This window comes from Grammomys surdaster, unplaced genomic scaffold, assembly GCF_004785775.1.
Source record: "Grammomys surdaster isolate TR1022 unplaced genomic scaffold, NIH_TR_1.0 63, whole genome shotgun sequence".
Lineage (NCBI taxonomy): Eukaryota > Metazoa > Chordata > Mammalia > Rodentia > Muridae > Grammomys > Grammomys surdaster.
This window is the reverse complement of record NW_021604565.1, coordinates 26251009-26265800: the sequence shown is the minus strand read 5'-3', so window position 1 is coordinate 26265800 and position 14792 is coordinate 26251009. Positions and strand designations below refer to the sequence as shown.

The following is a 14792-nucleotide window of genomic DNA, read 5'->3' as shown; positions in this document are numbered from 1 at the left end:
GGTGCTCATGAAGGGTCTTGACACTTCAACTCAGTGTCCACCGGAAAATCTGCAAGATTCCAGGCCATGGGAAATTGTGTATTGCTTAGACCCCAGATTGTAGCACAGTGCCAGGCACAGGCTGGATACTCAATAATTATTCCCAGAACTGAATTGAATTAAGCTTACCACTGAAATTTTATTACTGCAAAATTGAACCAGAAGGTTCTAGCGTAGCCATCTGTGTGTGTTTCTCTAAAATGAAATTTGCAAAGAATTCTTGATATAATCAAATAAACACAGAAAATATTTAAAGAGTTAAAAATACTTGAGGCACATCCAGACTAACAGCATGTATATCAAGTTTCAGATTGATTCGATTTAAAATGGCTAAGATATAAAACCATAAAAAATGTGAGTAAATACTCTTCCTATCAAGGCTTGTTATATAATTACATGGTCCCAGAATGGTTCTTATTCATAGAAAACTATTATAAAAGATCATTTCTTCAGAAATGTCTTTGCCAGTGGAGACTTTTAATATTATAGAAATAAATAGTCTTGTCTCTGAATGTTAAGCCACTTGAATAAATAATTCAATCAAGTTTTCAGTTTATTAATCAAGTGAATTCAGTTCTTCTTAATAATGAAACATGAAAACCCTAAAATTTCTGTTACTGAATGATTCTCAAGTAATAAAATAAACGATAAAAGCAGCTGAAACAATTTAGGTTATTTTTTTTTTACCCTTGTGTCATATTTGGATTAACCAACATATGCGGCAAATCTCTGCATAGAAAGACATATCACAATTTGAGGAAGTAAGCCCTTGTCTGTGCAAAGCTTAGTTGGACATTAATGATACTCTTACAGCGCTTTGGTGAGACCATAAAGGCTAAAGATGCTGCACTCTCTTGAACTGCTGATTATAGATGCTGGGTTGTTTCTTCTGTAGAAGCGGATAGCTGAGATGACTTTGTGTAGTTTTGGGGTTAGAGGACAACCTTCCATCACTGTAGCATCCAGTAAAACCAGGCAGCAATAGAAGATGCACTTGGGCAGTGTCTATCTCTGTGCTTCTGTTTAAGTAGTTAACGTTCCTCCATTCAGAGAGGAAAGATTAGTGCTAAGTACATCCCTCAGGAATGGCAGGCAACATAATCCACTGACTACTCTCTCTGTCATTCCTTCCACCAGTGCTGCCTTTACCCCAGACCTGTAATTCTCCACTCTCTAGCATAGAGTCAAAGCAGCACATGTTATTACTATCTCTTAAGAACAACTTGTAGGAAATGGTGAAACTTGTGATTTAAACCACACGTGGACATGTGGAACCATCAGTATTATATGACTATTATAACAGAGAGTTCAGGCTTTGGCCTTGCCTGACCTGATAACTCTAACATCTACCAAAACTGGCATCACTGCTTCCAGAAAATAAACATGGAAAAACAAGGCTACATCATACATTGTTTTCTTGATGTTATTCTCTATACATAATTTATTGTTGCTTCCTAACTCAAATTAATTCTCTTAATCTGAAGAGAACATATTTAATTTTTATTTCAAAAATGGAATTCAGCACTAATGGTGAAAATACTAACAAGCAATGCTATTTCCAGCACTGTCCTTGGTGTCTTCTGTTCTTAAGAAGCTCACTATAAAGGAGAAAACTTAATCACTTAAAAAAAATTCCAGACATGCAGGATAAACTTTGAATCCATGGGTAGAGATTTTCTTTTAGTAAGGGTAAAGCTTATTTTCAAAGATTGCCAGAAGGACTTCCTCTACCTTCTTTTGCTAACAGGCTGTTGCTCTGCCTGGGAGTGTAGTCAGGAAGTGCATTCCCCTGGGAAATACCTTCCTGTGTCCTGTAGTGGTTATTGGCTGTGCTTGTTTTAGACCGATGACGTTCTGTGGTTCTGTGGTTACTAAGCTGAGAACGCAGTACAAATTTTCTAACCTCTCTGCCGCTTCAAGAAATTTTGGTGCCTCCAAGACGTGGTTCTGCAAGTTTCGAAGTGTTAAGTTTGTTGAGATGAGACTTAACATCTTACGTGTGAAATACTTCTCACCTCCCTCCCACTCTCCACCGGAGCACCAGCACCCTCCTATTGAGTAGGTGTGAACACCTAGAAATTCCACTCTGACTCAGTTTTCCATTCTCATAATTGATAAGTCCAAGTGAACTACAGCTAACTGATGGTACATAACTGGCTAGGTTAAACATGTCTTGAATGTTCAGTAATGATATTTAGTGAAAACAAAACTAGGAATTTTTTTCATAAAACATGTAGCCATAATTGAATTCTTTTAACCAATATCTAAATTTGATAGCATTTACCAATCACATTATTTCGTCTCGGCCATGTTTTAATAGTATCTATTATACAATATTGATATCCTGATTCTTTTACCAGCATGCAGTTTACACTACAAAGTCAGGAACATTTCAGCACTATGAAGTTAGGTAGGACTTCCTATGGTAACTCCCAGTGAATGTTCAGAAACAAGATTGAATATGGTAGCCTCACTTCTCAAACTGATTTGTAACCTCTAAAGCATCTTGATCTTGCATTTGGGAATTCAAAGTACATCCGATAGATTTAAATTACGATAAAGTCTGTCCTGAAAAATACAGTGACTTAAATTGAACGTGTGACTGCTAAGCGAAAGATAACCAAGTGCCATACTTTTAGGATTCCCTCCTACTAATGAAGGGCAAACGAATTAGGCATCAAATTGTGGAAGGATTGAAATGCTCACTGAGAAAGAAAAAATACGCCCACTTTGGCATGCTGTGTCAGGTACCCAGGGCATAAGGAAAGAGAAGCAAGCTAGAGTGAATCATTTCACATTTAGACCTGAGCCGAGTGGCCTGGGCCATGCATGTGAGTTGGTTTCCATAAGGGACATTTACAACAACTTTGTGTGGCTCACGCTGGAGCTGACTTACCATTGAGTTACTTAGATCTAGGGCAATGACAAGATGTCACCATGAAACATTAACAGTTAAACCTAGCTCCACCCCCACCCCGGCTTACTTTGGATAAATGGTGCTAGGTTTGCTTCTTAAGTGCAACCTAGGGTTGCTTGCTGGTTTCTAGATGGCAGCTTGCTATCTGCTTTGGTAGCTGACCCCAACTGGGACTCACAGACCTCTGCTTCCAGTGGTTGACGTTACTGTTGTAGAGAAATTCACATTGTGTTCCCAGATCTGATGGGTGTTTGGGGCATGAAGCAAAGGGGAGCTGGACATTATCATTGTGAAAATCTAGCTTTTATTACATCACCTAAAGTGGCACAAATGGCCACACTAATGAAATCGTGTTCTTGGTTTAAAAGGGCAATTGTTAGCCTGACTTTTGTGCTCACTAAAAACAGTCCCCCCCAATCTTGTTAACTTATTGCTCTCATTTCGGATTTTTATAGCCGTGCAGCTTAGCGGCCCTCATTTCTTTACGTTTCATTCATTTTCCTTGTATTGGTGATTAATGGAGGATGTCGAATGTTAGAGTGGGCAGGCATCAGCAATTGCAAGATCATAATTAGTTTAGCTGACGAGGGCCTCTGATAGCACTTGCATCTGGATGGAAAAATTACCCTATAGGGAGCTGGCTGCTCACCAGGTCTTTTTAGTGATAGATTGTGAAACACCCGATGAATCAAATGCCCTTTCAATGCCAAGAAAGTGTTCCAGTCTCGAAGCCAAAATTATGTCTGCAGAAAGCTTTCCATTTGAAATGTATCAGAGTACAATTATAACCATTGTATTTTTTTGGCAGGCACACCACTCTCCTACAGTATAGACTTTAGTTAAATAAATTGCCGAAATTTTATGAATCCCTGAAATTTTGACTTATGGTGTTTGTAATATTTAATTTATAATAAAATTAGGTTACAGCAAGACTTTTCCCATTCCTTATCTCGCAGGCCTGCTCTATCATTAAAGGCTTTGCTGCAAAAGGAGAGCTGAGCCTCAATTTGAAGATTTTTTTTTTTTTGCAAGAGTATTCCATTTCCTGCCTGTTCCTATTTGTTCCTACACAGTCTGACTTTTGTTTAAATGAGAAGTTCGGCAGAATTGTTACTTGCTTGAAAGAAAAATGCACCCAGCATTCCTAATTAGCAACTTTTCAGTATTCTTAGATAATTTTTGAATTTAGTGATTGTGCATTTCAGACATCTAAAATCAATACCGTATTCAACAAACTCTGTGGATTTCCAATTTTAAGGTCGGAATAGATAAAGAGCCAGTGACAGGAAGATATTGTCTGACTTCAGCAGACTCCTCTGAAGGGTTTGCATTAGCAACAATATACTTCACCTAGGCAGCAATATCTACAGGTTTGGGGAATAGAGGCTGTTTTTTTCTGATTTCAAATCACAAGGGAAACACTGTAACAGGCAATCTTGTATTCTCCTAGTACTTCTGTGGTAGGAAGGACATACAAAAGGTAACCAATCTTTTATATTATTTTATTTAATGTTAAATGGTTGCCATGATGAATTGCTCTAACCCATATTTGAAGTCTCAGGTAGCATTATTCCAAACTACTTTTAACATATTGCCATGTGCTGTCTTTTTTAGTTTTGTTTTGACACTTTTAAAAGGTATGTTTTAGGGTTGAGCATTTAGGAGCTATCATTAAAAGCATGCAAACCCAAAGTTCAAAAAGTTAAAGCTGTTTCTGTGAAAAGCCTTTGGTGTTCCACACACCTCATCCATCACTGTAGGGTTAATTATAATGAAAATCAGTGGTGCCTATTAAACACAATTGAACCTGACCTCATTATGGGCAGTGTGGTTTTATACTGTCATTGTTGGGAGTCTAAAGACAAAACTCCTTGGTTGATTTGGACTTACTCTCTGGATCATGTGATTCACCTCTGACCTTGGTTTTTTTTTCCCCCTCCTGTTTCAGAGGCGAAGAGGCTCTGGTGTATTTTGTGCCAATTGCCTGACCACAAAGACCTCTCTCTGGAGAAAGAATGCAAATGGCGGATATGTATGCAATGCATGTGGTCTCTACCAGAAACTTCACTCGGTAAGAATTCATCCCAGCACTTCAGATGAAGGTTACACAGATGAGCTGGCCTGACCCACGATTGATACCTCCTCTTACATTGCTTCTGCTGTCTGTCTTTGCGGGGTTGTTTAATACAGTCATTTTGGGTGTACATATGATTTATTGTGAAAGGCCCTTAGACGTTATGGGAGATATATTTGATATCATTAGTAACGCATTATGCTTCTTTGATTTAGCCAAGGAAAACGATTCATTTCAGAGAATTCCACATAACAGGTCGTTGAACTACCTGTTAACCGAATTGGCTGGAATTAATTTAGGTAGGAAGAAAAACCTCGAAAAACTAACAGTATTTTAAGAGAGAAATAGGAGCACCCTGGACATTCCCGTGCCAGTGGGAGAAATACCCTTATACCTTTTGGATTTTAAGGAGCCATTTTGGCTGTTGCCAAGCTGCACAAGCGTTAGCACAGGACAGTGCCTGGTGAATCCAGGGGCAGTCAGTTGCACAGCTGAAGAGATGCAGGTCCCCTATGCCTGATCTCCTGCTGGCTTTGGCTCATGGGGGTTACTTGAATGAATTTCATCTAAGATTTTACTTTTAACTCTGTAATAGAATGTAGACTGGCAGATTCCCACCTCCATAGCCCCGATTCTAAGCAAGAAGTTTGAAGTTCCTTAAGACTGTTGTCCATAGTTTAGGCAGTACATGTTTGTCAAGTGCTGACTTCAGAACAGCATTGCCCCACTTAGTAAATAGTTTTCCCTGTGCCTTTTTTTTCTTTTCCTTTTTTTTTCCATTTTCTTTGGCATTTTACCCCAGCTCTTAGCACCAGCCAGCGAAAAGATTAGAACTACAGGGAATACAATTTGAGACAAAAACATCTTAGTAAGTGGACACTGAAAACACGGTTTTAAAACATCCCCACTGCCAGCAGCGGGGCTAATTGAGAATACTGTAAAGCCCTTGGTCATTAGCATGGAGTTGGGAGAAAGACCCTTACTGCCACTTTACATTTTTTTTAAACCCTCACCATTTAAGCACAGCAACAAGCCTCTGTTTAATGAGCACTGACATTAATGGTTTTAATTGAACTTTGTCCAATCAACAGGCCAAGAATTAATTAAATTGCTGCTCAGCCAAATTATGATAATTTAAGCGCCGTGAAGTACACCAAACTTTTTTCAAAATTATTTTAATATTCATCTCTCCAGAGGCAAGATGGTCTCAGCTTTGAGGGTTTGTTGTTTTATTTTACCATAAATAAAATACTTAAAAATTGTGTGCATGCAAAAAAAAAATGACACAACAACTATAAAATTGTAAGAATTAATTAAATTCCAGGTTTCTTTATGGTATGGAGACTAAACACTGTGCAGTTTTTTCCTATAAAACATAAATGCATGTGGCATATTCAATCCAACCAGATTTTTCATTCAGAAACTAATAATTGTATTACCAGTAACAAGTACCTGATTTTTATTTCTATTAGTCTACCTATTGGCAATAGGAATATTCTCCCAAAGTTCTTACTTATATTGTTTTAATATCTAAAATATTTTCTTTTTTATTGAAGTCTAAATTTTTTATGAATTATTTACAAATTATATGTTTATCATGCAGAAATTAGCAATAATGTTTTAGAAAAATCAGACCATCTGAACATTCTCCTGAAATTTAGTCCATAAATATACATTAATTTATTTTACCTATTTATTTCATTTTACAAATCAAAATTGGAATTCTTCTACAAGCAGAGTTTTTATAGTCTTACCTCCAACTTTGTCATATAATAAAAATACCTATTGAATGTGTACATAGGTACCAATCATGAAATGTCTAAGCTGAATGCAATACTGGAGCTGAATAGAAGCCGACATTCATTTTAAGTAGACTGCAATGACAGACAGCTCAGGTATCTGAATCAAACATGAAAAGGAATTTAGGTTTTCAGTACACAACTAATGCTTTACCTGTGAATAAGTAATGAGAATATACAGAGATCATCAAAATAGAAGAGTAAAATTAAGACCAAAAAATTAATGTGATGATTTCCTAAATTTTTTTTCTCACAATCCTGACAACAGTTTATGTTTGATTATGTATGTTCTGATACAAATAGCATATACTTACTTTTTCAATTCTTTACAAATATATATGTGTTGGTCAGCTTAAAGCATCAGGACAAAACACTTTAGGCTGAGTGGCTTATAGCAACAGGAACTGATTTTCTCACAGTTGATGGACGATGGAAACACTAGCTTGGTTAACGTCTAGTAAGGGTTCTTCCTAACTTAGTTCCTTAATTTCCTCCTAAGAAGACAGTTGTAGACCCCATCATGTTAGATCTTTGATATATGAACTGATCCATGGGAGAACCACATTTTGGCACCTAGGATGTAGCAATGCATAGTTTTTCTTTGTTTTGTTTTTCTCTATTGCCAGTACTTATCTTCCAAATTATTCTGTTGAGGTATCTTTACATAACTCAAGAGCTGATAATTTCAGAAAAATAAATCATTTCTTCAAATGGTTTTCTTTTGTACTTTTCATTAGTGGTGACAGTCCCCAAATCTACTTAGTCTGAAAACACTGCTTTCTTTCAAGAAAATTAGATTTCTGTTCCTCCACCACACCCCTGCAAAGATGGATATTGTTTATTTAGCTTAAAACACTACATTTTGGTTACTTCCTCTGATCTTACCTAGGGCAGAAAGAAGAGATTAGTAGGATAAAAGCTATTCTCGCTCTGAATTTCAGTATGGTTTGTAGTTGTGAGGAATTTTTTATGCATTTCATTTATTTTTTAACGTTTCTCTTTTATGTATTGTGTGTGTTCCCTACAGACTCCCAGGCCTTTAAACATCATTAAACAAAACAATGGCGAGCAGATTATTAGAAGACGGACAAGAAAGCGCCTTAACCCAGAGGCACTTCAGGCTGAGCAGCTCAACAAACAGCAGAGGGGAAGTGGGGAGGAGCAGGTCAATGGAAGCCCCTTAGAGAGGAGGTCAGAAGATCACTTAAGTGAAAGTCATCAGAGAGAAATTCCACTTCCGAGCCTGAGTAAATACGAAGCCCAGGGTTCATTGACTAAAAGCCATTCTGCTCAGCAGCCAGTCCTGGTCAGCCAAACTCTGGATATTCACAAAAGGATGCAGCCTTTGCACATTCAGATTAAAAGTCCTCAGGAAAGTACTGGAGATCCAGGAAATAGTTCATCCGTCTCTGATGGGAAAGGAAGTTCTGAAAGAGGCAGTCCCATAGAAAAGTACATGAGACCTGCAAAGCACCCCAACTATTCTCCACCAGGTAGCCCCATCGAAAAGTACCAATATCCGCTTTTTGGAGTTCCTTTTGTACATAATGACTTCCAGAGTGAAGCTGATTGGCTACGGTTCTGGAGTAAATATAAGCTCTCCGTTCCTGGGAATCCGCACTACTTGAGTCATGTGCCTGGCTTACCAAATCCTTGCCAAAACTATGTGCCTTATCCCACCTTCAATCTGCCTCCTCATTTCTCAGCTGTTGGATCAGACAATGACATTCCTCTAGATTTGGCGATCAAGCATTCCAGACCTGGGCCAACTGCAAATGGTGCCTCCAAGGAGAAAACCAAGGCAGCACCAAATGTCAAAAATGAAGGTCCCTTGAATGTAGTTAAGATGGAGAAAGTTGACAGAAGCACTCAAGATGAACTTTCAACGAAATGCGTGCACTGTGGCATTGTTTTTCTGGATGAAGTGATGTATGCTTTGCATATGAGTTGCCATGGTGACAGTGGACCTTTCCAGTGCAGCATATGCCAGCATCTTTGCACGGACAAATATGACTTCACAACACATATCCAGAGGGGCCTGCATAGGAACAATGCACAAGCAGAAAAAAATGGAAAACCTAAAGAGTAAAACCTTAGCACTTAGCACAATTAAATAGAAATAGGTTTTCTTGATGGGAATTCAATAGCTTGTAATGTCTTATGAAGACCTATTAAAAAATAATTCATAGAGCCTGCCTTATCCAACATGAAATTCCCTTTTTTTTTTTAATTTCTTTCTTTTGATGAGTAGGTTACCAAGATTTTAAAGTGAAACATATGGTCAGTGAGAAAGAATGGAATAGATAGATAATTCAAAAACAAAAAAGGAAATCTAGAGTGAAAACTATCTTACCTAATGTATACTGCAGAATCTCTAGACAGAGGTCCATCAAATTATAGCCACTTTGTTTGTAAAGATACAAATACTCTCTAGAATTCAAAAGAGTTTACATGCTATCATATGACAGCAGTGTTAGGCTGCCTATCGGCCCATCCATTCGGAAACCTGTAATAGATTGCCTACATCTAAAAATATCATGAAATCCCAGCCAAATGAAAAGAAAATGAATCACCAGGGCAAATGGAAGAAAAAAATGGCACCTCTAAAATTAGTCTCCTCTCTTTGACCAGGTTTCAGGTTTAGACCTCAAAATGTGAACTGTGGTTAGGCTTGTTGAGCAAGCAGTAAGAACGGTGACAGTTGGTGGCACAATGTTTTTTGGCCAGCCCTGCCTGTACATACACATACACACCCTCTTTGATATTTTTGTCCTTTAGATGTTCCAGTACTTGGTAGTCATTTTGTCTGCAGTTTAGATTCATTTTGTTCAAATATATCCATTCTTAAAACAATGTCCTCAGTGCTTATGTAGTAATTTTATTTTAGCCAGATACTTCTTTCTTGTTGATGAGAAACTGGTTTGGAATTTTTTTTTTCAATCTCCTGTTGGTCACTAATCTCACTTGGCAAATTGCAACTAAGGCAATCCCCTCAACTTCAAAAGACTAGATTAATATAAATGTCAGGCCACAGCTTTAATTTGCTGAGAACACATGGTATTTCTCCACAAGGTAACCTGCTGTATTTATTTATTTTCTTTGGGTTAAATATAATTTCCAAACTTTGTGGTCAGGCAGCATGCAAGGTTACGTTACCACAGACTGACAGTTGGTATATGTACCAGTCAATCCCTTCATTAGATTTATACAGGTTTAGTTGAGTAGCATTAAGTAGGATTCTTAGAAGTATGTCTTCATAGTACTTTTAATACTTAAGGCTTTGTAAAAAAAAAAAAAAAACTATCCATGAAGGGAGAGCTCCTCAGCATAACTGCTCAGGGAAATAGGGCTAAATAATTGAACATTAAATAATTGGTTTAAGGTGCTGTTAGTTGAGCCTCAATGCTTGCTACAAGGATGTATGTACAAGGACTGACTTTAATAATTTGCATTATATTGTCCCGACCAGTAGTTTATTTTTTGCCACAGAGATGTAGAAGATATTACAAGCTACTGGATGCACTGTCAGATTAACTTATTTCATTAAAGAAGTTGGGAGAACAAATAGGAAAAAAAAAACTTATTTTTCTAGTAAATATTAATGTATTACATTTCAAATAATGGTGCCTGACATATTGAATAATTATTTTCTACAGTGTACGTATGCAACAAAGATATTCCATCATGCATTAGAGTCAGTTCTGGCTCTGCCTAGCTGTTTACATTTGCAAATGTAGCAAACAAGGTAATGAAGCAACTATTTCTATTGCAGTAGGTATCTCTAGTGTGTATGTGTGTGAGTGTGTGTATGTGTGCATTAAAGTTGTAAACGGTAACATGAAACAAAGGAAGTTCTCAATGTAATGGTGTGGAAAACAAGAAGGAAATGAAAATATTTTTATGCCTACTTAGGACACAAGGGTAGCACTATTCATTCCAAGTACTTTTTTTTTTTTAAATTTTAAGCTCTTAACTCCCATTGTTATGCTTAAGATGATAAACATATATCCTCTTTTTATTGCTTGTCTATGTTTCAGAGGAAACATTTCAGAAATTATTTTGATAAGTGTTGCTGGAATCTGCAGCACGGATGTTTTTATTGCATTCTGTAGTGGCATTTGCACTCCAGTTTTACATTAATTCGCAGTTGCTTTTGTATTGTTTTGTTGGGTTGGGTTTGGCTTCTTTCTCATGATGCGGGAGTCTCATTTCTTAGGGTTGGATGGCAGGTAGAGTTAACCAGTCTGTGACTGTTACAGCGAATGAAGTTAAAAAAAAAACCTTCTTGATGCTACGTTGTCCTCATCTTCATTCTCGCATTTTTTTGTTCATTTTCATGTTTAAAAAAAATGGAAAAAGAAAAGAAAAAAAAAGAAGATTGAGAGAAAGAAAATCAGGACTAAGTCCTCTGCTTTGGTTTCATTGTTAAAGGACCCTGTTTTAATCTCACCTGTCTGTGGCGTAGCTCAAATGTTCACAAGAACTGAAATAAAGAGGTGGAATGAGGAGCTTTGACATTCAAATGACTTGATATAATTTCTCTTTCTTAGGATTTCGGTGGCTGCATCTCAGAATATAGAGGGCTATCTGAGAGGAGTCAAAGATCTAAAAAGGAGATTTCCCAAACAACAATATTTAATTTCTTTAGTAACATGAATATTAAAGTGCACTGTACTGATCCTCAAGGCTCATTATATGTGGACTGCCCAATTCAACAACATACCAGAAGTTCGGTCAACTTGGGCAATATTACACATTACATCTTTGATATCCTTATGCAATTTCTTCAGTGTGTTAGACACAAGTAGATTTTTCATTGTTGGCATGTATGCCTTTTGTTTTTTCATTCCATTGTTTTTTTTTTTTTCTCAGTCAGACATAGTAGCAATGATTAGCATTGGAAAATACATATCACTGTGCTTGGAATATTTATGGTCAGTCTACTTTCAGTAGATTATCTTTTGGATAGCATTGGCATGTTAGATCTTATTCCATATTCCTTTATTATTAATTACTTTTATTTTCGTGTTTGTTTATGTTATGCATATTTTGGTAGAGAAAAGTTGGGCCTTAAATATGATGGACGTTTATAATAACACTAAAACACTCATTTTTTGGTGACCTAAAGTTTTCATTCCATGTTTCAAAATGTATTACAAAAATGAGTCATATTTTTAAAGGCATTTGAAGACTTTTGTCTTAAATTGTGAAGGATTTTTAAGTGAGGTATTTAGGTACTTAACCTTTTTCGAAGGACTTTCAAGATGACTTTGAAACTTTTCTCTCCTGGAAAAGTCTTCTGGATATACCACCTAAATTACTGTGCCATTTCAACCCTGCCATTCTCCTCGAGTTATTTGTCAATTCTATACTGAGCTTTGGCTTCAACACTGGGCCAGAACCAGCTCATGCACATTCTTTCTTTTCTTACATCTCTCTCACCTTCACTCACCCCCATGAAAGTACTGTTGTTTGGGATATACAACCATAAGGAGCCAGCCCACCTCAGAAAATTGTGGACTGAGAGACACTACATGACTCTAAGTACATTAGAATGGGTTGGAGCTCAGAGTTAATACATTCTCTCTGTTGTTCAAATGACAAAGAGTTGCCCAGTTCTCTCTACATGACATATTGAGATGGTTTTATTTGTTTGTTCTGTTTTGTTCTGTTTTGTTAAATCCACTTTTAAGATAGTGATGTTCTGTTCTAAACTGTTTTCTTTTAGTAAAGGTAGAGTTTAGGAAACAAGCATGGGGATTCTTTTCTAAGATAATAGGGAGGAGACAACAGTAATTATCTTCAAGAGCTTTTTGTGGAAGCCTGTGGTAGCACATCCTGTTTATGATTGCACATGTGCACATAATCTATTATGATCTAATACAAATACAGCTCCCAAAACATTAAATGTACATATATATTTTTAATTGCCTGGGGAACTTTCTTAATAAATTGAAGATGATCCATATTGCTATCAAAATAATTATTACCCTCTTGCCTTGTGGCTGCAAAACATCACAAAGTGACCTGTCTTGAGACTTTTGTACTGTCTGCCTACCTAGTTAACAAACATTAACATCTTTTTAGAAGTGGGATTATCTTCCATCTGGAGGTGGAATTGTGGAGAGACTATGCTGGTAGTCTGATGATCGTGCTGCCTTCTAGACCATAGTCCAGCCTCTTTCCCATAGTTGAAATGAATTACACTCTGTCTTTGGGTTGAGGGCCGCACGAAAAAAAATACCATGTGGCATCTTTGGTTATCTGGTAGGTGAAGGCTTTCTGGCTTTGCTAGATAAGTGAGGCTGAGGAACTATACACCTTGAATATGAAACTAAATGTATTAACCAAAGAAAGATACTGTTAAGTGTACCAGGCTACTTAGTATTAACTAACAGTGATTAGAAATAGACCCACGGAGAGCAGCATTCTCATAGATTTGGCCAATGTTAAGAGATATTAGCTTCTTTGCAGGGTGCTTACCTGTGGTTGTTGCTTCCTAGTTCAGAGTATTCTCATGTGTTTCTGATCATAGTGCAGCAGTTTCTAAAGCATTTCCACTTATTCAGAGTCATTGGACCCTCTAGAGGATGCTAGGGCAGAAACGTGCCAAGGCAAGGATGAAGAAGAGGTAAAAATCAACAATAATTCACACAGGGAAATAGATAGAGTGTGTTCACATAGACTCTCGAAAGACATGTTAGTGTGGTGAGCTTCTGCTGTCCTGCACCAGAGCAAAGCAAGAATAATTACTGTAAAAACAGTTCTTAACTTTTCTCAGACACACAAGTCCCAAAACTGGATCCCAGTTTTACCCCGTTATTTCTTCAATACAATGACTGCAAAATAGAACTCTTTCTTTCTGTGCCTCAGGTTCCTCAGCTGTAAAATGGAAAAGTATATTAATAATAATAATAATAATATTAAAAATAATAATGGTAATGTAGTACTTGTTTGTAAAGCACTTTGCGATCCTTGGTTGGAGGGCACCATAGCAGTGTCAAGTATTATTATGTGGCCAAGGGGGTTATTTAAAACTCTGGTTCCCATGGGCCAAGACAGTTTGGCATCATTTTTATTAAAGATGAGCTGTAAATATCTTTACTAAACAGCCTGTAGTGTTGGCTATGAAGAGGCAAGACTATAACCAGGCTGATAAGACCATAGTTTTGTTTTTTTGTTTTTTTTAATGGCTACCAAAAAGGCACGTGTCACAATAGCAAATGCTGAATTCTTTAGGGTGTAATATTTGACAACATGATTGATCTTGGGTGGGGGGAGGTGGAAAACATCTCAAAATGCCAATGTAAAACTAACAGCAATATTCACCAGCAGAAAATGTCTTTCATATGGAATGATTTCATGTTGATAAGAAAAAGCATTCAATTTGTAGTCCTGATTTGAACACCAGACTGTGGGATATAACAGTTCTGTTCTTACAAACATGGATTTTTTTTTTTCATTTTATTTCATTTTGTTTTCATAGTGCATGTTCATTTCTACTCACAACATGTTCTTGGTGTATTTCTTATGCAAACAATCTTCAGGCAGCAATGATGTCTGTTAGATCTAAACTTGAATAATAAAGTTTTACCACCAGTTATCCATGTTGGCTTTGGTATGGTTTATATGGATTTATGTTCATCCAGGAAGCAATAGAAGCTACAGATCCTTGTAACATATCAATGAGCTCTGAACTTAAATAGTGAAACAGAAACCAGGTCGCCTATTTAAAACAAAAATCACTAAGATGTATTAAGCTGGATTCTTTCAACTTGTTTTTTTTTTTCTTTAACCAATCTGTTACAGATAGATTTTTCTGCTAAAAAAATTATATTTTTAGGAAGATTAATGATACTCTTGTTTATTTGAAAAGCGTATTGAACATCAGACATTGAGTGTTGCATATTACCTTTCAGTATGTAAATACTTCCTTTTAAGAAATATAACTTTGATTCTATTC

General features: G+C 36.8%; 1 protein-coding gene across 3 annotated transcripts in view; it reads left to right on the top strand.

The window, feature by feature from the left end:
* The window catches only part of Trps1 (transcriptional repressor GATA binding 1), a 229951-nt gene extending 215517 nt beyond the window's left edge, over positions 1 to 14434 (top strand). For all 3 annotated transcript variants that reach the window (XM_028766562.1, XM_028766571.1, XM_028766554.1), the window contains 2 exons: positions 4905 to 5027; positions 7857 to 14434. In XM_028766562.1, coding sequence (XP_028622395.1) covers positions 4905 to 5027; positions 7857 to 8918 — 1185 coding nt within the window. In that variant the 3' untranslated portion in view covers positions 8919 to 14434. The remainder of the gene's footprint in view (positions 1 to 4904; positions 5028 to 7856) is intronic.
* The last annotated feature ends 358 nt before the right edge of the window (positions 14435 to 14792 follow it).